General features: G+C 47.0%; 9 protein-coding genes across 9 annotated transcripts; 5 read left to right on the top strand and 4 right to left on the bottom strand.

The window, feature by feature from the left end:
* Positions 1-178: 178 nt before the first annotated feature.
* I302_107485 (uncharacterized protein) lies at positions 179-1,562 on the bottom strand (the record flags this gene model as incomplete). The annotated part of the gene is made up of 3 exons (XM_019193383.1): positions 179-1,132; positions 1,305-1,354; positions 1,430-1,562. 3 exons carry the CDS (start codon positions 1,560-1,562, stop codon positions 179-181), a joined length of 1,137 nt encoding a protein of 378 aa, XP_019044860.1.
* A 1,442-nt stretch (positions 1,563-3,004) lies between these two features.
* Positions 3,005-6,654, top strand: I302_107486 (uncharacterized protein; the record flags this gene model as incomplete). Its single annotated transcript, XM_065870468.1, has 7 exons — positions 3,005-4,999; positions 5,070-5,135; positions 5,197-5,452; positions 5,610-5,688; positions 5,778-6,356; positions 6,426-6,474; positions 6,556-6,654. The coding sequence occupies 7 exons, from the start codon at positions 3,005-3,007 to the stop codon at positions 6,652-6,654; spliced, it is 3,123 nt and encodes a 1,040-aa protein (XP_065726540.1).
* A 515-nt stretch (positions 6,655-7,169) lies between these two features.
* On the top strand, positions 7,170-9,304 carry I302_107487 (uncharacterized protein; the record flags this gene model as incomplete). The annotated part of the gene is made up of 6 exons (XM_019193381.1): positions 7,170-7,445; positions 7,660-7,782; positions 7,853-7,907; positions 7,986-8,066; positions 8,150-8,446; positions 8,577-9,304. 6 exons carry the CDS (start codon positions 7,170-7,172, stop codon positions 9,302-9,304), a joined length of 1,560 nt encoding a protein of 519 aa, XP_019044858.1.
* A 453-nt stretch (positions 9,305-9,757) lies between these two features.
* I302_107488 (uncharacterized protein) lies at positions 9,758-10,576 on the top strand (the record flags this gene model as incomplete). Its single annotated transcript, XM_019193380.1, has 3 exons — positions 9,758-9,933; positions 10,049-10,229; positions 10,388-10,576. 3 exons carry the CDS (start codon positions 9,758-9,760, stop codon positions 10,574-10,576), a joined length of 546 nt encoding a protein of 181 aa, XP_019044857.1.
* Positions 10,577-11,284: 708 nt separating this feature from the next.
* I302_107489 (60S ribosomal protein eL36) lies at positions 11,285-12,114 on the bottom strand (the record flags this gene model as incomplete). The annotated part of the gene is made up of 4 exons (XM_019193379.1): positions 11,285-11,368; positions 11,529-11,655; positions 11,773-11,857; positions 12,072-12,114. The coding sequence occupies 4 exons, from the start codon at positions 12,112-12,114 to the stop codon at positions 11,285-11,287; spliced, it is 339 nt and encodes a 112-aa protein (XP_019044856.1).
* Positions 12,115-13,303: 1,189 nt separating this feature from the next.
* I302_107490 (uncharacterized protein) lies at positions 13,304-15,078 on the bottom strand (the record flags this gene model as incomplete). The annotated part of the gene is made up of 5 exons (XM_019193378.1): positions 13,304-13,610; positions 13,707-13,884; positions 14,043-14,176; positions 14,358-14,720; positions 14,852-15,078. The coding sequence occupies 5 exons, from the start codon at positions 15,076-15,078 to the stop codon at positions 13,304-13,306; spliced, it is 1,209 nt and encodes a 402-aa protein (XP_019044855.1).
* A 1,003-nt stretch (positions 15,079-16,081) lies between these two features.
* I302_107491 (uncharacterized protein) lies at positions 16,082-18,656 on the top strand (the record flags this gene model as incomplete). The annotated part of the gene is made up of 14 exons (XM_019193377.1): positions 16,082-16,360; positions 16,470-16,682; positions 16,868-16,956; positions 17,023-17,068; positions 17,134-17,219; positions 17,280-17,286; positions 17,364-17,552; positions 17,625-17,648; positions 17,718-17,726; positions 17,789-17,921; positions 17,978-18,037; positions 18,135-18,246; positions 18,337-18,545; positions 18,619-18,656. 14 exons carry the CDS (start codon positions 16,082-16,084, stop codon positions 18,654-18,656), a joined length of 1,494 nt encoding a protein of 497 aa, XP_019044854.1.
* A 561-nt stretch (positions 18,657-19,217) lies between these two features.
* Positions 19,218-20,465, top strand: I302_107492 (uncharacterized protein; the record flags this gene model as incomplete). Its single annotated transcript, XM_019193376.1, has 4 exons — positions 19,218-19,401; positions 19,502-19,724; positions 19,828-20,136; positions 20,327-20,465. 4 exons carry the CDS (start codon positions 19,218-19,220, stop codon positions 20,463-20,465), a joined length of 855 nt encoding a protein of 284 aa, XP_019044853.1.
* A 594-nt stretch (positions 20,466-21,059) lies between these two features.
* Positions 21,060-23,750, bottom strand: I302_107493 (uncharacterized protein; the record flags this gene model as incomplete). The annotated part of the gene is made up of 14 exons (XM_065870469.1): positions 21,060-21,091; positions 21,160-21,629; positions 21,761-21,851; positions 21,915-21,974; positions 22,051-22,192; positions 22,264-22,296; positions 22,358-22,417; positions 22,500-22,605; positions 22,750-22,856; positions 22,928-22,997; positions 23,043-23,131; positions 23,248-23,383; positions 23,487-23,494; positions 23,586-23,750. 14 exons carry the CDS (start codon positions 23,748-23,750, stop codon positions 21,060-21,062), a joined length of 1,569 nt encoding a protein of 522 aa, XP_065726541.1.
* Between the last annotated feature and the right edge of the window lie 55 nt (positions 23,751-23,805).

Here is a 23,805-nt window from a genome sequence, read left to right on the forward strand (position 1 = left end):
TGTAGTGCGCTACAGAAATGTCTACTACCTAGATAAGAGTGAAGCATTTCTACTAAACGGATTATAGGAATCACTCAACTCTCTTCTTCCTCTTCCCACTACTCACAGAAGAATGATCTACAGTTCTTCCTTCCTCTCCCTTGCCAATCATCCTGAAAATGAAAATGCGATACCAGTCTTATATGTTATGAGTAGCCTTCATCGCAGCTACTCGACCGGTACCTCTCTTCCTCTGACGATTGAGATGTTCAGCCTTCAACGCAGCCACACGACCCGTCGCATCTCCTCCTGCAGGTCTTCGGATCAATCTCTGATGTCTCCTTTCGACCGAGTCAGATCTTCGTCGTCGTCGTTTACAAGTTGAAGGCGAGGTGGTAGCTGGTTGAGCGGCATTGTTGTTATTGCCAACAGCAGATAGGGAAGTGGAACTTGGGCTGAGGGAAAGTGAATATTCGGTAGTGGTAGCGGTAGTCGAAGCTGATTGACCATTTCCATTTCCAATTTCAACACCGACGGAAGCTGAGATGGCTACTCCCTGAGTTGAAGATGTTGTCGAAGCGGAAGCGGCAGCTGATGCCACAGCTGAACTAGAGCCGGAAGAAGGGGAGTTTTCAGTCGCACCTGGACCAACACAGTTGGATCCGGTAAATCCAGCAGGAGTAGTAGGTTTTGACGAAGCGTAACTTCCACCGTAATGTACGTTCTTCCCTGGGTTGGGGAAGACGACATCCACATTTTCGATAGTAGCGCATTCGTTGACGTTGGCATTGGCGACAAAGGGAGTAGGGAAATCGTTCGAGTTGAGACCTGATCCTCCGTTGGTGATTGTCACAGAAGCGCAGTTGTGGTACATCTCCCGGTTACCTTGTCTGTTGAACCATCCCCATGCGAACAGAGCTTCTCCGGAGGGCGCTTCCGATGGGATCGTGATGGTAGAGGTCATTCCATCTACCAAACATCCACCGACTACAGAATAAATGACATTCCAAGTGGATCCTTGATCGTATGACATGGATATTTGACATGACCCTCCGCCGTGGGTTGCTGTTCCTGCGATGGTGTAGTTCATTGATGATCCTGCTGCGAGGGTTGCGACAGAGCCCATATCGGAGGAGGGGTTGTTGATGTATCCCTATGGTGTACAATGTATCAGTGCTGCTGTGATACGAAGGAATGGTGTAAAGGAAGGACAAAAACACATTGTCAAGGGATGAAACGTCAACAGTGATGTAGATCAACCACCAAAGGTACCCCTTCCTCCTTCTCACCTCATGTAATTTGCGAGTAAGCAAACATCAACTCACCTTGCATGGGTATGTCCCACTAGCGACCAACGGACTGGTCATAGAGTAATCTGATGGAGGGACCTTCACACGTCAGCTCAACTTGCTCAAATGACGACTTGTTATGAGAGAGAAAATATGCTCACCTTTAATGGCTTCCGGAGTAGCAGGATTCAGAGGAGAATGAAGAGGGTATGGCCATGCCAATTGGCAATGTGCGAAAGCCACACTGGCGAGGAGTAACGAGCTCAGTATCGCTGATCTGGTTGAGGTCGACATTGTATCTATATCCTTTTCTTGGCTCGAAGATGTGTCCTAAGACAAGAAGTTGTTTGTTAATTACTAAATATCTTCTTCTTCTTCGAAAGGCTCAGCCTTGTTGTAGTTGTTGACAAATCAATTGTACGACGGTGATATAGAAAAGAATGTGAACGCTCTGTTGGACGAGTCGAGTACGATCTAAAGGAAGTCGAGCAAGATAGTTGAATGATGACGATACGATCAAGGAAAGAGGAAAGGAGGAAAACCATGGTCTTAGCTATGGTCTGTGCTTTGATGAACATGACATAGTATCGAGGAAACCAACTCACTATTGATGCACTGCACCTATATAGTCGAACGAACGAAGAGCGTAAGTTGAAAGAGGTCGACGAGGGGTGGTCGAAAAGTCGAAAAGAATGCGAGGTATTTATAGGTGTTCTAGAAGTGAGACTAGAATGAAAAAAGAAAGAAAGAAAAACGAGAGGAAAGTTAAATCATGTTGATGGAGTTAACAAAAGGAGGACGCAGACGCAGCATCACTGATAAAATGCAGATCTGTGCGTGATGTGAAGTGTGTGATGTTGTCAAGGTTACATGGTTCTCGTTGTTGTTATTTTGGATAATACGCCTCTGTGCTCGTTGTAAAGGAATGTGCCTGGAACAATAAAGCCTCTTCTTCGTTCTGTCTTTACGTTCCAGCTCGTGAACCCCTGAATACCAAATATATTACTCCAAAAGCCAAAAATAACGCGCGTCACGTCCAACGACTGGAGGACACCTCCCTCCCTCCCTGTTGCAGCTGCTTCGTTGTTGACTGGAGACTGCATCTGGAAAATGGTATTGGTTTGCTTCTAGATATTCGATGCATCTGGAAGATGGACCACATCTAGAAGATCCATCATGATGATCTTGCAGATCTGGGGTGACAATTAACGATCAATCAATCGGGCGGATACAAACTCAACTCTGAAACGGCAGCTTCTCCATGCAGCGACAGATGAGAGTGGACATAGACACTTCGTATGAATGGCAGAGGAAGGGGTCCCACCCTCGGACCAAACTGTAAAGTTTGCTTACTCATGTATGTGATGAATCGGCATCGTGCATTGGATTCGTGTAGGATCGTTCCGCTGTACATCCACCTGGCAGTGAGCATTGTTGTACCTTCCAGATCTTGCGGATTCTCTGCTTTATGAGGTCGGCGCTGTTCAGCTGTCCTCTTGCCGCAGACGAAGACGAGTACAGTATTACTATTGATATAGATTCTATTACGTTACATAATCATCCTTACTCATTCTTCTACCGGACATACACCCCATCTCCGCTGTAAACATCACTCACGTGAAAGCAAAGCTCGAGAAAGTGATGAAAGCATACTCAGGCGATTTGTTATTGTAGAACTAAGGTAGAACTAGAGTAGACCGAAGTGATAGAAAGCAACAGAGGAATAAAGGGTCATAATGGCTCGTCATCTTCCCATCCCAGCGAACGACTCGGAACAGGAGCGTGAATCCTCAGCCGACCCATTAGACCTGATCTCCCCACCTCGCCCGGAACCTATCCCTCTCCCTCCTACCTCATCCTCTAGACCGAAATCCACCTCAGGCTCCAGCTCCAGGTCCAGGTCGAAACGAAATAGTACAGTTCCTTCTCGGTCCAGCTCCAGATCCGCTTCTCCTACGAAAGGGTCGACAGAAATAAGTAGAGGTCGAGGTCGAGGCGGGGCCAAGACAAGAGGTTCAGGGTCGACTTCAAGATCACCTGAGAAGAAGGTTGTTAATAGGATTATACATCGGTCTGAACCTGTATCTAACTCTGATACCGATGGTGAGGAAGAGGGTGGAGAGCTAGAAGAGGAGGAGGGATTGATGACTAGCGCGCAGCGGAAGGTAAAGAGACGGAGGATACATAGTGAGAGCGAGGATGGTGGTGATCGACCTTCTGCGACCGTATCACCGAGGATCCAAGCAGAAGAAACGCAGGAAGAGGAGAATGGAGGAGATACAGAAGCGCCCAGTGAGATACTGCCTGGCTTAGAAGGTGGTATACGAATGGACGGAATAGAGGAAGTCGAGATTGAATCCATGGAAGATCCAATGAAGCAGGACAATAACACAGCTCAAGAGGATACTCTGGCGGACCCATCTGGACAAGTAGAAGACGGAATGCAGGCGATACCAGACGAACAGGGGGGTATAGAAATTGAAGAAAACCAAGGAAAAGAAGAAAGTGATATACAGCAATTAATGCGGACACATGACCAGCCGAATGATGCGGAAGCGATACAGACCGACACGGACATTCAAGAAGACCATCTCCCAATTCAAGAGGATGCAGCTGAGCAAGAGTCCATCGAGCTGGGCCATCTCATCTCTTCACCTGCAGCTCACACTAATATACTACCATCAGCTACTATTGGTCCCATTTCAGCTGCCGACTCTTCTACGGAGACTACATCATTAGCAGAACAATCAGGAGAATATGCATTGGAACCTAAAGATGTGGTGACAGAGCAGAGAAGAATGGATGAAGAAGACCAAGATGTTACAATGATCGATGCGGCGCAGGAGATCGAACTTCCCTCGACATCAACGGAAGACGCTGGTAACGCAGCTAAGGATCAACCGGATGCCGATATATCGATCCATCAACCTGTATCATTTCAAGCTGACTGCTTTCCCACCGAAGTAGAAACTGCTGCTGAGGAAGAAGTCGTGAAAGGTAACAAGGAGGGGATCGAGCCGCTGAGAGAGGTCGAACTGCCAGGACCGGTGAGTAACAGTGAGGAAGTACTAGGGGAAAAGGTTAAGCCGTTGGTGCCCGTTCAAAGTATGGAGGAGCCAAAGCAGCAGATGAGGGAGGTGGTGCAGAATGAGACCGTTGAGCAGATGGAGATGGAACCAACCAATGATCATGAAGAATCTGGGCCAGATAAGCAGAAGGAGCAAGAAGTTGTAAAAGAAAGTACCGAAAACATCGACGAACAGCTTCAAGATGAGAAGATGGACGTGGATGAGACATCCCCATCTAAAGTCGGAAACACTGCCTCAACTCACAGGGTTGACAAAGAAGAAAGGGACGAGGGAGAGATGAAGATTGATCCGACAGCTCAATCACAAGCGAAAGAAGCAGAAGGAGAAGTGGAGTTGGATCCAATGCCCCACACTGAAGAGGTACAAGCGGAAAGAGAGGGAGAAGGTGAAATGGAAATTGAATCGAATAATCTTGAAGAAGCATCAGATACGCCTGCACCCTCGTCACCTGCAAAATCCATTGCAGCTTCACAAGCGTCTACAAGTACGACCAAACCCGCCAAGAAGCCTTCAGCAGCGAACAACAAGAAGAAGCTGGCTAGCACTGCTTCGAAGAAGAGTTCTACTCCATTATCAACTGGCAGTGCGAGCGGGTCGGCGAAGAAGGGAGCTGGTGCTGCGAAGGGGAAAGGAAAGACGAAGGTATATCCGACTCAGCTTGATGTTGCAGAGCTTTGATAGAATGGTAGCTGATCTATGCCAAATTTGATAGGTCGAAGAACTGAAAGGTACTTCAAGCTCGAAACCCAAATCCAAATCTGGTATTGCTGCTTCATCCGTAGGTCCTTTCACTTCATGAAGTCGATTGGGAACTAAAAGCTAACCTGACTGGAACAAAGGAACCCCCTCTCACACCCACTACACCCACCCGCCCATCCTCCCTTTCTGCCAACTCCCCTAGTCTTAATCCGTATCAGTCTCCCGACAAGAACGCGATCTACTGTGTATGTCGTAAACCCTACAGTGAGGAGGAAGATGAGGTCATGATGGTTGGTTGCGAGAGTTGCGATAATTGGTTTCATCCCGGTTGTGTGGGGTTGACGGAGGATATGGTGGAAGCGCTGGATGTTTATATCTGTAAGAGTTGTGAGAGGAGTGAGTGCATCTACGTCTTTTGACATGTCATCCTCGTGGAACGTAACCCTCTTCATCCTTTTGTTCTTCTCCCTCCGTCAATTCGTCTTTCAACGTCTGACAATCCCCTTGTCCCTCCTCGCTTTGATATCATCTGATCGATACGCTTGTACTGCAGGTACACACCAACGAACGATATACAAGCAGTTATGTAAACGAGAGGGATGTTCGAAATCCCTCGCTGGATCATCATCAAAGTGAGTCATCGTTCCACACCATCTCACTCGCTCCAACAGTAGGAAACTTCATACTCACGCTTATTCATTCACACCCGTTATCTCGACAGGTTCTGCTCTTCTTCATGCGCATTCCAATATTCCCAATCCATCCTTTCGTCCATGTCCAACAAGAACACCCTCAAACAACTCGCCAAGACTTTTATTGGATACCCTCAACCCAGATTAGGTATCAGTACGATTACTCATAATCCTGAGAGTACCATTATTTCGTCCGGGTCGAAGTCGGATCGATTAGTAGAATTGGAGAAACAGCTTGCAAATGTTAATCGATCGATAGAACTGGTCAACAAACGACAAAGGATATTAGACCAGGTGATTGTGAGAGCTGAGAATGCGATGTTGGCTCCTAATGGGAATGAAGTAGAGGAAGAGGAGGAAGTGGTACATAGTAAGAAAGGGAAGAAGAAGAAGGGTGCGATGAATGGGGGTGGGAAGGATGATAAGCCGTGCGGATGGGATAGAGTGTTGATTGCTGATGATGAGGAGGTTGTGCGGTATGAGTTGAATTTGGTGGAAGATGAGCCAAAGGTTGAAAATGGGGTCAATGAAGAGAATGGGAACGCAGAGGATCAACGGCAGGAAGGGCTTTGTATGAGGGGTAAGAGGAGATGCGATAGGCATCAAGGGTGAGCATTTCACTTCAAACTATCCGCCATACCCCTGTCTTGAAGTTGAGCTAACAACGCTTGATGTAGCTGGCAAAGAACGATTGCTGCTCAGTTGGAGATTGAATTGTCGGGATTGGTAGGTCCTCGTCTGCACCGATCTCTTTTGTGCTTGCTCCGCTCAAGGCTGTTGTATGCTGATCACAAATTTCGATCATAGGAGCGCTGCCAAAAGAACCTGACGGAATATATCGATGGCTTGAAATCTACCAGCAAAATCAGGTTTTTCACTGATGAGATCAGGTTGGTAGATACATAATTCTTCTCTAATACGAAAAGGTATGATCGCTGATACGTTATGATGGATGGTAGAAATGGGTTTCTTGAACGTAAAGGACTGGTGCAGCAGACTTAAACCGATATATACGATGTGACTGTATGGAATCTTGCATTAACTGTTGTATCTCGCACCTTGCATCTTGTAAATTGTATGTTGATAACAATGTTATATGCATGGAATGATGCATGTGTATAGTATGTCACTTCCAACTCGGCCGATTCCATGCTTGCTATGAGGAATGTGGGGTAACGTACCGTAGTCGGGAAGTGTGAGTGATATGACGTCAAAAATGATCATGAGGTTACTACGAGTAGTCCGCTAAAATCAACCATTACGAGTATAACATCATAACATGAAACAAGGGAAGGGTGAAAAACTACGACTACATCACCCAAGATCAACTATATACTCGCGCTTGGAAGTTCATTTCTCTTCCCCTCCCTGATATTCTCGACTATAGGACATAGGATAAGAGAAGTACAGCACATCACACAATGAACAGGACATTCGCCCTCTCCCGCAAAACCGCTTTCTCCCTCCCCATCCGACCCCGCCCTTCACCCCTCCCCACCAACCTCTCCCGACCCCATCCATCCAACCAACTCACCATCGCCCAAGCGCTTTTCCCACAATTGCGAAATTCCGGAGTAAGGTTCTACGCTACCACGGACCATCCTGGTGGGAAGGGGCCTAGTCCCGGACCGGACCCGAAGACTGTTAAGGATAGTAATAGGGAGGATCAGAATGCTACGCCTGGGGTCAGGCAGGAGGTGAGTGGTTTCTATACATATATTCATCTGAGCGTGGATATTCGAGGGGCTGCTATATGGATGAGAGGAAATCGAGATCTGAGTTGTAGGGGAAGACCGTTATAAGGGGAGAGACTGAGCGATCCCACCGATCAGATATGCTTCAATGGTCCTCATATCTCGGTTGATGAGACGACACGTCGAGTGCTGATACTTATGATTGTTCTTCTTCTAGCTCAAAGGAATGACCAAAGACTTCGCGAGTCTCATTGCTGGATCATCTCCTCAGGCTCAAGGGCTGGGTGCGAGAGAGGTATCAGCTCATGGTGTCTCTCATGGGAGTATCACAGATGACTTTGTGAGTTTGGGCTTGACCTCTTGGGTGGTACGGCTGAATACCGACTGATGAAACGAACGCACGAATACAGTTGTCAGTCACCAAAGGGATGTTCACCTCTGTACCTAAACCTGTTTTATACACTGGTAAGTCAAGAATGAACCGGCGCATGATTTCACTTATTTCTGGACAGTACTGATTTCTCGCTTTCTATGCATCGTCAGGTCTCGCCGGTACCATCCCCTACCTCGGTACTTCACTCTCGATCGTTGCCTTAGCCAGAGAAGCCTCTTTGGCAGCAGCAGGTGAGTCGGGTCTATCAACAAAACCATCAACCCCTCTAACCATCTTGAGTTCAATGCTGATATTCCCGACATTCTAGCCGGAGGCGAATCACCAGCAGGTCTAGACCTCGCAACCTGCCTATCCTACCTGCACACAATGGAACACATTCAAATCACCTACGGAGCCATCATCCTCTCTTTCCTCGGTGCATTACACTGGGGAATGGAATTTGCCAAATTAGGCGGTGTACAGGGATATCAAAGGTTGTTCGTCGGTATCGCACCTGTCTTAGCTGCTTGGCCTACACTTCTTATGCCTCATGGACTTGCGCTCGCTACGCAGTGGTTTGGATTCACGGGGATGTGGTTCCTGGATCAGAGAGCTACGATCGCTGGATGGAGTGGGTATCTCTTTTCCTAACAGGACAATCTATCACGCTCTCCCTTGTGAGCTGCGATGTGGACAACCCAGTTGATCGGTGGCTGTATCACGATGATTTCAATCGCTGATGTTCGCTCATACGCTCATAGCCACATACTGGTATTCGACCTACCGATTCTACCTCTCCATCATAGTTGGATTCTCCATTATCGGGACCCTCGTCGGTACCTCCATCTACGGTGCCGGAGCAGGGGCCACAGAGGATGTCAAATCCCCTCACTTGAGACACACGCACGACCGAACTTCCGCTCTTAAACGATTAGACAAGGTGAAGGAGAAGAACTACCCCTCTCAATCTTCCACCGCGAAGGTGAACAGAGTAGAAGGCAAGGTCGGTGGGCCCATCCAAGTGGAAGAGGAGGGTTCAGGCGAGGGATACCTGAAATTAAGGAATATAGAGAGGGAGGAACAGGAGAAGAAGGAAGCTGAGGAGAAAGCTCAGAAGGAGAAGGAGGAGAAGGAACAGAAGAAGAAGGAACAGGATGAGAAGGAGAATAAGCAGAAGGAAGACGCTCCGGGCGATATGAAATCTGGTTCAAAGGATAGGCAGGCGGGTGAGAGCGAGAAGGATCAGGGGAAGAAGAAGGCTGAGGAGCAGGGGGCGACTGAACAGAAGGGTGGGGCGAAGGAGCAGGATAAGGAGGGTGATGAGAAAAAGGACGATGGTAAGAATGAGGAAGAAGGTAAAGATGAAGGTGAAGAAAAGGAAGGAGGTGAATCAAAAGATAATCAAGGAGGAGACAACAAGGATGATAAGCAAGAGCAAGCAGCCAAGGAGAAAGGTGCTGCTGGGGATAAGAACACTAAGATGAAGTAAAATAGGGAAAGGAGATGAAGTCAAGTTAAATCTGTATCTAAAAGTGATAGCGAAACAATGGACATGTAGCTTAAATTGAATGCAACAATGGTATGACCTGGCATGCTGGTAGCCTAGCTAGCAAACATCCATTCATACCAGCATGCTCGTCTTCTGATCTCTAATTACTTGGATATTCACAGACGAGTTGACCTGTAAATGCACAAACAGTCGAAGAATAGTTGGTCCTAGGACCGTCGAGCTGGAATTCGATCAGTCTGTGACTACCTACCTGTTGACGTCATTCTGGTAGTAATTTACCGAACTTCGAACTTCGAGATTCCAGATGATCTCCTCCTCCCAAAATATCAAACAACTGATCTGCCTCTTGCGCAGCCCATCATCAAACCTACATCGAGAGCTGCAGCTCACCGCCCACCTCAAATTATAGATCAAGTCCCAGCTGTGCTCACGATGTCACCTTCAACCTCAACCAGTTCGGCGCAAACACAAGCTCAACCACCTTCCGACGACCCGGGTTCATCAAGACTTCATAAAGCCAAAGTCAACCTTACATACTTGGCTTTGGGATCCCAGGCGGCTGTAGTACCTGCTTCGCTGACTACGAGATCAGCATTGACCACCGCGAGGTGAGTCTGAGCATGTGAATAACAGACGAGATACACTTTCGCGATGGTTCTCTTTCTGCTCTCCGGCGGTTTGGACTTGCAAATACTGATAACCCACCATACCTTACTTATCTAGATACGCCATCAAATACGTGATACGTCGATTGATCCGATATGCCAAGTACGCATTTGTCGGAGCGGCCGTCGCTGCCATCGGCGGTGGGCTATTGGGTACGATAGGAAGTGGACTGGCGTTCTTCGCGGCGCCTTCGATAGGGGTGGGGATGGGGTTGGGAGTGATAATTGCTATTGTGAAGGTGAGTTCATGTCATCATTGTAGCCTCGCGATATCATCATGAAACTGCCGAGTATAAGTGGGACCGCAAGCTGTCAAGGAAGGGGCTGTACTACAGAGAGAACAACTCACGCCCTTTCAGACAATACAAGATGAGTGGCTAATCCCTGCTCATTACAGTTCGGCTGGCGACACCGCGGCAATCATTTCAGAGGGGGTATATGGGAAGGATGGCAGGGTATGAAAGCAAGAGCAGAGGCTGGACATGATGGTGCGAAGGACGAGGCGATGGATGCTGCTGGAAGGGAGGAGGAGAGGAGGAAGGCGGAGAATAAAGCTACGAGGGCGGATGTGTGGATGAGGGCGTAGTTGTCTTGTGGATGAATCTCTAGATGTTTGGGTAGGATTTGGGAAGACGTTTTATTCTGATCTTTTGGAAGGGGGATCTTACATGCTTTATATTATTAACAATAAGCCATCACTTTAGTGGATAGCATCGACAAGACAACTCATTTATATATGTTGTGATGCAGCTTATACGCTCGGTTCGCACGGCCCAGATAGCAAGTAGGATTGTATCGTTGCATCTCACTCCTTTGTAGCATCTGAGTTTCCTCTTCGAGTTTCCTCCTCGGTCAGAGCGACAAGTGAAGAAGAGAGTTTGCAGATCAGAGCAAATCAAATAATCTGTAATTACGAACACCAGTGACCAGTAGCACAACCAAAAGATCAAATCCGCGACAATACGCAGAGAGGGTTCGCGTACCGAGGCTTGTGTGTTTGTGTCTTTGTCCCAAACCAATGTGGACGGGTGAGTGTATCAGTTCGACAATAATTAGATTTTAACTGAAGATCGCTCAGGATAACCGCCTTCCTTGGAGAAACGCTTAGGCCGCGTTCTCTTCTTCACGACAATCTTCTTCTATTGTATAGTCATCGATATAAGGCATGTTCCACATGCTCAAAACTCATTTCATGCCCATCATAACGAGCAGCGACTGCACGACTGCAATTGTATATCCATCATCCCCATGCATGAGCGAGACCATCCAATACACTAAACTACGTATGAATGGCTTAGTGACCGGCGTGTCGTCTTTGTTCTTGGATGACTGAGGAGAGCTCTTCAATCTTTCTCTTGGATCGGAGGAGGGTACCGAGCTGTGTGGAGCAAAGGGGCATTAGCACAAGTGCAAAGAGTAATACGCATGATGCCATATTTAAACACATCATCGACCAAACCTCATAGATCGCGCATGACATCGACAGAGGTACGATGGAGATGAACCATGAGATGTGTACAGGGGAAACCATCACTCACTCTCTTCTTGGTGAGCTTCTTGGCCTTCTTGTCCTTTGAGTTTCTCAACAATTCCATAACTCGCTTCTCGTATGGTGAGAATCCAGCGACTTCTCGGATGATAGACTTGACGAAGGTCTTCTTCTCGCTACGAACGACCACAAGCAAGATATCAGCCTCGGCTCAGGATGACGGCATGGTGGTCGTCGAGAAGATGTTTGAGACGGGTTGGGTGAGATAATCATGTACAGAATGGTTAACTCACGTCTTAACACCCTTCTTGTGGGAAGGCTTGACGGTCTTGGGGATGACGGTGGTGGGTCGTCCCTTGTTGGCACCGTATCGGAGGTCTGAAAACAGCGTTGATTCATGGTCAGCACGATGATTCTCCATAAAACCATCGTTTGTTCCATCCCCGTCCTGTTGATGACCTTCATCCATCCCAATTCGGTATCATATCCTCGACACAGCCTCACATCCCTTGATTATCCTCATGTGACCTTGTACTCCCCATTCTCCTTCCAAATATCATGACCCCCATCCACAGATAAAACCAATACCCACTAGATCGAGCTACAGGAGCGGAAGACATCTCAACGTCGGCCATTTTGACTGATTTTGTTGGTTTTCTAATTTATCCAAATGAGTATTCAAGATATCCAGCAGATCCACAATAGAATGATACCAGCGATTTGAGTGAGATAGAAAGTGAACGAAGAGATGGGTGGATTGTGTGGTATTTGATATCGTTGATATGTGGTTTATAATGTTGGTATTGATGAGAGGGGATAGTCGAACGATTTCACTAGATCAGCGACTCTCCTTGAATCTTACTGCAACATGTACACTCACGGGTATGACTTGAGGGATGGAAGAAGGAGAGGAGAAGCTGGATAAGGATATGCAAAGATGTTTTGATGATATCGAGGATTGCAATGGTCGTATGCACCACAGCACCAAATCCACCAAACGGTGGTACGGTGGTACGGTGGTATGCAGATAATTTTCTATCAAGCAAGGCCAAAGGGATTTTGACGGGATTATCGAAACACCGAGAGTCATAGATGTGGCGAAACTGCCTTTCCACTCACTAGAATACACCTTCCCTAGGATGGTTAGTCTGATGTGGCATACTCACCCATGAAAGGCACGTGCTTATCACCTCTCCATCATTACCTCGAACACCTGGTAGGCTGACTGGTATATAAGAATTTCGACCGTCGCTATCTTCTGTTTGTTTCCCTTCTTCACACATTAATCCAGACTTAAACCATAATTGCGCTCTCACACAACAATACCAAGGGCGATCAGTTTAATGGCGTCTGGAAAGAATAACTCAATTTAACGCCTGTTATAATACGTCTTTATCCGTTTCTAGAGGGGAAAGGTGTTTCGCTTAGGGCTTACAGCTTATAGATGTTATATGGGGAATGCAAGATGAACATGCTTCATGTTGGATGTTGGTTTGGATCACTACGAGCACACCGTTTGTCATATCTGCCGGGTCATCTGCCGGGTCAATACTGTCTAACATATCTAGTGATGATTGACAACGCAACTATTACTTTAGCGCTGGCCTGGACCTGTCTGCGCTTTGAAGTATAACTTACTCGTGCAATCACTGATTAACAAGTTAACGATTCCTAAGAAAGTACAAACGTGCATCACACTAACACATCCACCTAATCCTAACGTACATAACCATCCCAAGCAAACAAGCAAGAAATCAAAATTCAAACCAAAACCAATGTCCATTCCCCATCTCCCCTTTGTCTGTTGATGTCAAATCTATAAATCTATAAAACCCATAACCCCATCACTCCCATGATCAACCCACCCAACATCCCCCATCCGCTCATTTTTGTACTGAGATACCCATCAGATTTAACCGTAGCCTTATCTCCCGTGAGATTACTAGCCCCCGCCCCAGCGTACATCTGTATATTCCTGAAATATACGAATTGGTCTGTGGGTGTCGCCCAGCTTGAGTCGTCCCCTCCAAAAAACGTTGAGAAGAACATCCCGCCGACGGAATTGAGGTTCGTAGATGTTCGGAGGACTAGGTTGGTAAACTTTAGAGCTTGGATGCCGTTGTACCATAGTCTGTGATTGGGATTAGCTTTGACCCAGTAAAAATCTGATAGGGTAATGAGGCAGGAAGAGATGTGCTGGAGGATAACGAGGGAGGAGCTGACTTACTCTACTATACCATTTGCAGTACCGACTTCATTTAATACCACTAATAATCGAACGGTCTGCCATTGTCCGGTCACGAATGAGAAAGAACCTCTGGCCAGGGAGGTACCGTAGTCTGAATTACATGTGACTTGGGATTGGGAGCAGAAGTTCTTCTGGGTTGTCGGGATGTACGCGTAGACTAGGTGTATTTCAAACAGTCAGATCAATCTTCTGTCGCAACATTTTGAGAAAGTGGCTTGGGTGCAAGGGAGTGAAGAGAACGATCGACCAATATGACAATGGTTGTTATTGGATAGGGAGCATGATTAGATCCAGATTCCAAAGGACTCCACTCACCCTCTGCTGCACCGCCCGATCTCCACATCAACCTAGTACTGAAGCATCCCGTACCGTCCGTTTCGTTACCTCCTGAACAACCTCTTGGATCCGGTCCTCCACGGAGCCCAGGTAATTTACCACCTTGGTTCCAGCTATGTTTGGGAAAAAGACATTGTCAGCTTATGTACGATCCATTTCAGCAAATGGGGCGAGAAGGCATCTGATGTATAGCAAGGTGAAGGCGGTGAAGAACTTATTTGATATCCCAGCCACCTCTCTTTCACTTCTTATGCTATTATCCAACCACCACATTCATGGTAAGACTGAACTCACGCATATCCAGTAGGGAACCAAACATCATAACTCAACAACATCCTTTCATACTGCCCCGTCGTCGTTGAGTTCCCCGATCCAGAGGCAACCTTTGCATTACTCGATGTGAGGGGATTAGCGTAGAATTGGGTCCCACCCGTCTTCTTACTGTACGATCCCTGAGGGTATTCTATTCGCAGCGCAGGCGGTTGACCGTTCAAAGCCGTGGAGGCGGGCGAGGAGACTGAGGTGGTGGTGGAGGAGGTGGCTGAGGAGGTGGATGCTGATAAGGTTCTGGTTCTGGTTCGTGTGGTGGAGGAAGTGGAGGACTCTTGGCGGCGGACGAGGGTTGATGTGGATGTTGAGGGGTCGGGGGAGAATACTCTTCGAGGATGAGACATTAGCATTGGCATCACAAATGTGCTTATCTTCTCTTACTATGACCTGGTATATGGATGAAGGAATGTAGTACATTCGAATGTACATGCATATTTCTGCCAGATGTGTACACTCACATGTTCGAGTTCCCCCAGTCCACGCCCTTTTTATAGTACAGACTCCATTTCCCATCTATCCACGTATTCGCATCCGCACTATTCATCGTTTCGTCCGGGAAAGTGAAATCGAAATTATCCGTCAAGCCATAATTTGATGTGATCGATGAGAGTGTGTCGGCAGACGAGTGTAACGGTGAGATGAGGAGGGCCGAGAGGATGAGCAGCGACGTCGTGAGGGGTGACATTTTGACGGTCCTTCGGGAAATTTTGAGTCGAGCAGGTGTACCGGACAGAGATATGCTGTAAGATGTATAGCGTACAGCTGTGATGTATAATTTGGAGAAGATGTGGAATGTCGGATGCAAATTATGTGATACTGAGACTGGGCTTGTCTCTGAGGTTTGGCTGGGGAGGTATGAGCCTGAGTCAAGTGGTGGTTGTGGGGGTATTCTAGACGTCCTTCCTTCTTCGATCTACTGGTATATATACAAATTCTGACGGTGGAAGGAGGATGAAGGATAGATGAACATGGTCTTTCTAAAAATACGACCTTGAGCGGATGGTCGATGTTTTGTTTACGATTATTGCGGATCAAAAGGACGGATGGTTAGTGGTGATCAGGGTCCAAAAAAGGTCCCACCCCGTACATTACATTGGATGGACAGTACATGCAGACGCGTTGCTCTTTGATTTTTTCTGGTGGTAACGTAAATATCTACCACACGAGGTGATCTACATGTCTCATTCAACAGCGGTATGCCAGGTGCGTACTCGGTTGTAGCACCGCTTTGGATTTGTCATTCACCGTACATATAGGTAGATGCATCGCTATATCAATGATCCCGTTCATCCCACCCCACTTCAAGTCGTCACGATGCTCGTGTGAGTATGTAGTGGATCTGACGGCCCCCGAAGGAAGAAAAAAGCCAAGGGATCAAAACGGGTACAGTGGTGGGTACATACCACAGTTTCAGCTTTGGAATGTGGTTTACACGTGGTCAGATCTTACGTCACTCCACTCAATCCAAGGAAAGACCGCTTGGTGCTTGGTGCTTGGTGCTTGGTGCCCCACACTTCCTTTCCCACATTCCATCCATTATACGATTACGTCGATGAGAAGACACCCCTTCTCCCTTTCCACAGCTTTTAAACCTGATAAACGTTTTCCCCTTTCCTTCTGTTTCCCCTCTTCTCTTTCCCTTCCTCAGCCTCCCTCTGATCTCCTATATATACTCTTCAAATAGCCTTATGTCTTCCAAATCATCATCTCAATCCCACAAGGCTATCGATCAACAACAACACAGAGTTAAATACAATCGTTTCAAACCCATTCCCAAACCTTTATTACTCTCCGTAGCTCTAGGTATCATAGCTTTGGCTCTTTACGTTATGGGTTTAGGTAATTTCATTGATAAGCATTTTGGAAACAAGTCGGGTGGGGGAGTCGAGCAAGGGGGGAGTAGTCATGAGGTTGGACATGGTGGGCATGGGGATGTACGAGGTGGGAAGAGGGTCGTAGGGTATTTTGTGAGTCTCATCCATCTCTTATACCCTCGCACCGTCCTTCTTATCTCAATTGAAGATAGTGTCGAGAACATGGCTAATACCCTCCTGTCCACTGACCCCACCCACTCAGGTAAACTGGTCAGCCGTCTTCCTAAATCTACCAGCTACGAAAGATCTGAGGCTGAACTTCGTATTATCTCCTTTGGATAGGGGTATATATGGTAGGAAGTACTTCCCTCAACAGATCCCTGTTCAAGATTTGACGCATATCAATTACGCATTTGCGAATGTCAATAAGGAATCGGGGGAAGTTTACTTGAGTGATAGTTGGGCTGATGTGGAGGTGGGTCTGGGCCTTCTTCACACTTACTTTTCTAATTTATCGCTTCATGCCTGCACCGAGCCACATCGTCATTCCTTTGACGACAGTTCTTCTATGCCCCTCTCTTCCGTTTTGTTATCCTTGCGCGATGCACTCTTTCAGCTCTGATGATCCTGCCACTCAATGGCTGACACCCTAACCCACAGATCCACTTCGATGGCGATCGATGGGACGAACCCGGAACGAACCTTTATGGGTGTTTCAAGGCCATCTACTTGTTGAAAAAGAAAAATAGGTGAGCTGTCAAGGCTCGCTCCTTTGTGAGGAAATCGAGGTCAGCTGACAGAAGTTGTCATCGCAGAAACCTCAAAGTCTTGCTCTCCATTGGTGGATGGACCTATTCTCCTGTAGGCGTCTTGACCCTTGCTTCACAAAAGCGAACTTATTCAAAGCTGACAGATTGAAACCTTAGAACTTTGTCAACATTGTTCATCACACTTGGAGAAAGAAGTTCGTTGAGACCGCTGTGAAGCTTGTTGAAGATCTCGGTATTGATGGGTGAGCTATCTCACAAGCACCGATATAATAAGTAGCTGACAAACCGCATTTAAATAACAGTCTCGACGTAAGCTATATCGTCTCCTCTTCAATCTACCCTCCTTCTATAGTCTGTTTGAGCTGAATGCTTGGGATCCACCTCAGATCGACTACGAATTCCCCTCGACTTCTGCCGAGGCTGAAGCTTACCTCTCGCTCGTAACGGAAGTCCGACAAGGTTTGGTCAAACTTGCTCAAGATAACCATCAACCAGCTACTCAATACGAGCTCACCGTCGCTGCTCCTTGTGGTATGCAGAACATGAAGATTCTCAGAGCCAAGGATATGGATGTGGTGAGTGTTATCATCATTGAGTGATGGAGATACAATGTAATGTTGACTGACTGACTGAACTTTTCAATGTAGGCCTTGGACTTTTGGAACTTGATGGTGAGTCTGAGTACGCCTAGCAAACCTGCCAGAACCAAAGTGCTGATCTCCATACTGTACCATTTTTAGGCATACGATGTGGGTTCAATCAGCTAAATTCCCCTCTTTGACGTATGATACAAGCTGACATGGGCTCGCAGTTCGCTGGTTCATGGGACCAAGTCTCAGGTCACCAATCTGCTCTTTATGCCGACAATCCCGAGGCGAACTCGGTCGACAAGGCTGTGAGGTTTTATAATCTTCAAGGTATCGACAAGAGTAAACTTGTCATTGGTAAGCTGATACGTTAGCGTAGTTCCAAACCTATCAGCTGACTAACAACATTATAGGTATGCCCCTCTACGGCCGAGCTTTCGCTCATACTGATGGCATCGGACTTCCTTTCAACGGTATGTCGCTTTTGCTCATGTCAGCCCAGTCACCCAATATTATCGAAAAATCCCTCCATTATTGGCTCTGGACTGACAAGCTTCCTCCTTCAAATAGGCGTTGGTGAAGGCTCTTGGGAAGCCGGAATGTGGGATTACAAAGATCTCCCTCAAGCTGGTGCCGAAGTAATCAATGATCCCCGTATTGGCGCTTCTTACAGTTATGACCAGTGAGTGGTGCTTTCTTTCGTCGATTTCTATTCTTGAGTGCGATGCTTGGCTGGCAAGTATGTATGCTCACTATCTGTTATTTTACCCAGCCAAAAACGGCTATTGATCAGCTACGACACCCCCGAGATCGTCCGACAAAAAGCGAGATATATCAATTCCGAAGGACTGGGTGGTGCGATGTGGTGGGAGCTTGATGCGGACAAGAACGCCAGCACTGGTAAGAGCTTGGTCAGGATCGTTACCAGCGAGCTTGGTCAATTGGAGCAAAGGAAGAATGAGTTGGACTATCCCAAGAGCAGTGAGTGGTTTGTTCTACGATGTTCTGATCATTGAAGAGAGTAAAGAGTGCTGATGGGTGATGGGTGGTTTAGAGTATGGTAATCTCAGAAATGGTATGCCTGGACAATAGGCCTATGGTCGAAATCAGGAGAGCATAGTTGAGAGAGATATGGGACATTCTCATAGGAACATTGTATATAACCCAGCATTTGAACGATTCCCTTCACTTATAATGACAAGTAATGATCTAGTATAGTCAGTGTATAGTATAAGTCACATCATCCATGTTATGTCATCTCATGTCATGTCATGTCGATAGCTGCAAGTCCCACCATGCTGAAGATGGCCCACCTGGATAATCCAGTATATACACACCTGATTACCGACGGAAGAAGGTAACACGAGATAAGGAATCAAGATTAAGAGATTAGCCGAAAGTCGTTGTTGGTGCATGTTCATGTTCCTATCGCATAACGTCATCAATCGAGTTTAGTTTAGTCTAGTCGAGTGAGCATTGGGTTGTGTTCTCACATCAAGTGATATGAATACTCATACGGGATCACTCGACGCAACGCATATATAAAGCAACACCTACCGAGACTGTCTCCTCTTCTCTGGGTTACTTGAACAGCGCTTTTTAAGCATCCACGCCTCAAAGTAGCATTCATATCTCGCAGTCAAGTCTCTCAACATGTCATTCGCAAGATCACTCTTGGCAACTCCGAAGATGCTCAGGTGTCCTTCCGGGCATATTAGAGCGTGCAGTAGCAGTGTCTCATTGCGACAGAACCTGAGGTTCCCAGGCATGATGCAGACTAGGAGGTTCAGTATATCGGCAGTCAGATACAGTCCAGGAACACCAACGGAAAGCGAAGGTATGTCGTTTCGATTTATCCCATACTTCATGTATTCATGACAATCATACTATAATCCCATACCTCATCTAAGCAGGTGCTGACTCACCTCCCAAAACAGAGATAGAACAAGAACCTAACCCGGCTCATGTCGACTCGTACCTCGCCTCCAAGATCCTACATCCAGAGTACGGCGCCGACCCGACCTTAGAAGAGGGACTGACCAGAGCAAGGGAGGATGGCTTGCCCGAGATACAGGTCTCGCCTCTGCAGGGTCAGATGTTGAGTGTGTTGGTGAAGAGTATGGGGGCTGAGAGGGTGTTGGAGATAGGTACGCTTGGTGGGTGAGTGATACATCATCTGGTAGAGCAACGAGCATGATTATTTGCCTATCTATCCTTCCATACCTAAACCGTCATTCCTGACCTAGCTAACCCATCACCAAAGCTACTCCACATCCTTCCTCTCCAAGTCCCTCCCTCCCCACGGACAAATAGATACCCTCGAGCTCTCCCCGCTCCACGCAAAAATCGCACAAGAGAACTTCCTCGCCTCTGACCTATTCCCCTTCCCGCGCATACACGTTGGTAAAGCCCTAGGAACATTGAAGAAGCTGAAGATACCCGAGGAAGGACCTTATGATTTGGTATTTATCGATGCGAATAAGGATCAAAGTTTGGAGTATTTCGTGGAATGTTTGAGGGTTTTGAGGAAGGGCGGGGTTGTGGTGGTTGATAATGCTATTAGGGTTGGGAGGTGAGTTGCGTCTCTTTTCTTGCATTTCATTAGTGCATCGTTCCTTTCATGATATTGTCAGCCGTGGCATCTTTCTCCTACCCATCCTATTCCCCCGTTGTCATGTCATGTCATGTCTATACCCTCTCTGCTTTACCGCTCCACCATACTCCACCGGGGATGTACCACTCACGCCACACATTGTTCCCAGGATCCACCCAGACTCCAAACTCGACTCTACCATCGAGGTCCAAGGCTTAAGAGCACTGTACGACTGGATAGAAGCTGATGGTGGGAAGACAGTCCTGAGCAGCGCGGTACAGACGGTAGGAGCGAAAGGATGGGAGTGAGTATGGTATTCATTCGCATGTCAATTGGATTTGTTAAGACGGCCGATGCTGATGATCATCTTGTGTACAGCGGGTTCATCATTGCTACCAAGCTTGTTTAGAGGTACCAACAGGGATTTATGAGACACAGATCGAAATATGAGGGTGTTCATATGGTAAGGTTGGTGAGACGTGGATTTCATGAGATGCTACCAGCATAAACGAAATGCGAGATTGAGATCGGAGATGATCATGTAGATTATATCTGCCGGAGGATGATGTGATTGTGATTATGTACAGTATCGATGATAACTTGGAGATGAACCCCTAAGGATTGAACAATATCACAACACATGTCATTCCATTCATTGGCCATTTGGTGAGCCATCGTATTACAGCTACTACGAAAGGAAAGGAAAATCGTAACTCGAGCAAAAGCAAAAGCATCCCCCGCTACCATAAATTATATCATAATTTCTTAGAAAAAGAAAGAGTAGTGTCCGGGTAAAGTAAACCGCAAAGTTATGGGATTCAGAACAAGGGAGTCGATGAGAACGTGTGGGTATCAATGGATCTCATCACTGAGAAGGACCACCCGTCTCTAAGATTGAGTAATTAGGGGAATCCAGCTCGAAGATTGTCGTACTCTACCAGTTCCATACAGATGCCGTAAAGTCAGCATTCTTGGCCATGACACTATGTGTACAGCACTCACCAGAAGTAGGGTACTCCAATCTATTAGTAGTCGTATCCAAACCCCCTCCATACCTCTTAAAAGCAGTAACGACAGTATCCACCAGACTATACCCTATAGCAGTATTGATGGGTACTGTGTTGTTGTTCCCATTACCCCCGTTCCCTCCATTACCTCCAGTACAGTCAGGATGCCCTCCATGGCCATGCCCGTCATCTTCTTCCGTACAGTTCCCATTCCCACCATGTCCACCATGTCCACCATGTCCACCGCCCTCTCCCTCCTCACCTCCTTTCTTGTTCCTCCCACTGAGACCCCTCTTATCCCAATCATTCGAGCTATCTGGTAGACTAGCGCCGGCAGGTCGGAGTCTCGAGTAATCACCGTCGATGGACCAATACATCATTCCTCCGATATTGTGTTCGATGACGTATCGCGCCTTTTGGAGGGCGAGGGTAGGTGTGTCGAAGGAGACTACTCTGCCGTTTGATCTATAGCGTAAGACGTATGAATCAGTTTCTTCCTTATTCATCGGACATACGATGAAGTCACGAGAACCAGAGAAAGGGAAACAGTAAGGATAATCGTCACTTAGGGTTATCTTATAAGAAAGACGACTTACGGGTTATAACTCCACGACCCACCCAAAATCGCATCGTAAGAGACGGTATCTCCATCGACGGGTAACTCGGAGACATCATATTGCTCGGTGCCTTCCATTTCAAGTCCAAGGTAAGCTGCTATCTTTGCGACTTCCGAGGCTTTGGCCAACTCACCTGTCCAAGAGGTCCACATCCCTTGGGTACCTGTGAAACCCGTACCGTAAAGTGGCATACCTGTAACCTCATATTATAGTACTCAGCGTCGACCCACACACAGGGAGAGTGCATGATGTAAAACGATGTGACATACCTAGATTGAGTTTTCTCGAGTCCACACCCTCATCGATGTAATGTTGTAAGCATTGTGAGCCTGAGGCACCGACATCGGAAGATCGTTCATCGGGAAAGAGGTTCGAGGCGGGGAGGGCGGTGTCGGTCCATGGTCCGGAGAACTAAAGTATGAGTCAACCTCAAAAGATTAGCCAGAAACTTCGAGGACATAATACAAGGTAGCCATACTTACGTCGTAAGCCATGAGATTCCAATAATCAAGGTACTACCCACACACTGGTCAGCAAGCTTCTTGTGGAGTCGCGAAACATGATAAATTGACTTACAGTATCCATCCCTGGTACATCCTGGGTAGCCCAATTGTATGCACCGCAAGATGCAGCCCACTATTCATTATCACCGTTTAAGTCTCCGGTCAGCTGTACGGTGTTATGGACTAGTAGCCCCGGAGTAGAGTATTCAGCTTACAGATAAAATGAAGTGACCTCCTCCAATTTGACTAGCAGCCGAATTCAAGCCAAGTCGTAATCTCCTGAAAAGGTCAACAAGCGGAATTTTTTGTTCGTTTGAGGGACTGTTGATCAAACAGTGTCAACTGTTAGCCAGCCGACTTCCACTTCACGTTTCGCATCTTTTCGCCAACACTCACTATTCTATACATCAGAGATAATGATCGTATCAGCTGTGTCCCACGTGAGATACAACAAGCAAGACGGACACACCGTAATCAAGACACAGCCCATCAAACCCAAGATTGGTGACTAGATCGACGGCAGAGTTGGTGAATGTTTCTCGCCATTGTTGAGAGGTGATACCATTGAAGTTCTGATTGGGTACGAGGGTGTCATCAATCGCAACCTTGGGAATGGGAGAGGTATATGGTGTAAATCACTTACGGAAGAATAGGTGGCACCTCCGATACCTAGTTGAATCTTTAGGTTTCCAAACAAGAGTAAAAGCTGAGGTCTGCTCATCGTTTCTCACACTGAAGAGTTTTGAGGATAAACTCACCGGTTTTGTTGTTTCAACAGGAAAAGCTGCTTGAGGTTCCCATAGAGGTTATTACCCTCTTCGTTGGTATCATCGGTAGGATAAGGGTACTAAGTACAAGAACCGAGTGAGATCAGCAGATTACATCAAATCATTCAGCGGATGAACGTTCAAAGGTTCTTATGGATAATATGACGTGAAGAGACTAAGTTGATCCCCTACCCACCTGCGTATCAGCCCAATCATCTCCCAGGAAGACTTGACCACTTTCCAGATCGACATTGGCAAATGCATAGATGATGTGGGTGAAGTCGGTGCTAGTGAGGTTAGTGACTGCGAATGGGTCGGCGTTGTATATCACCCTATATCAGGATTGGAAAGACGAGTCAGAACGGTACATAATACGCTTCGTGTTTATGTATCAACACGGTGAGAAATGTCTAGGACGAGTGTAAACACACTCACCAATTAGGCTAAAGTGATGGAAATCAGAAAACGATCAGTAAACGTTTAAACCGCAAATTTCGGCATGCGTGATAAGTGGAATACAGTAGATCAACCCACATAATACCCCACACTCCTATACCCCTGCCATCCAATCCCATCAGACTGTCTACCTTCGATGTCGAGGTTGGGCCTAGAGTGGGGCGGATGAACACCACCTCGGGGGATGGTTATTGCCACCGCGTGTTGGATGAGGGGTAATACAATCAAAGAGGAGAATAACATCTTGCGACGATGTTGGCCACACCAAGGTGAGGTGAGGTAAGAACGAGTAGGATAA

The sequence above is a fragment of the Kwoniella bestiolae genome, chromosome 6 (genome assembly GCF_000512585.2).
Source record: "Kwoniella bestiolae CBS 10118 chromosome 6, complete sequence".
Classification (NCBI taxonomy): Eukaryota; Fungi; Basidiomycota; class Tremellomycetes; order Tremellales; family Cryptococcaceae; genus Kwoniella; species Kwoniella bestiolae.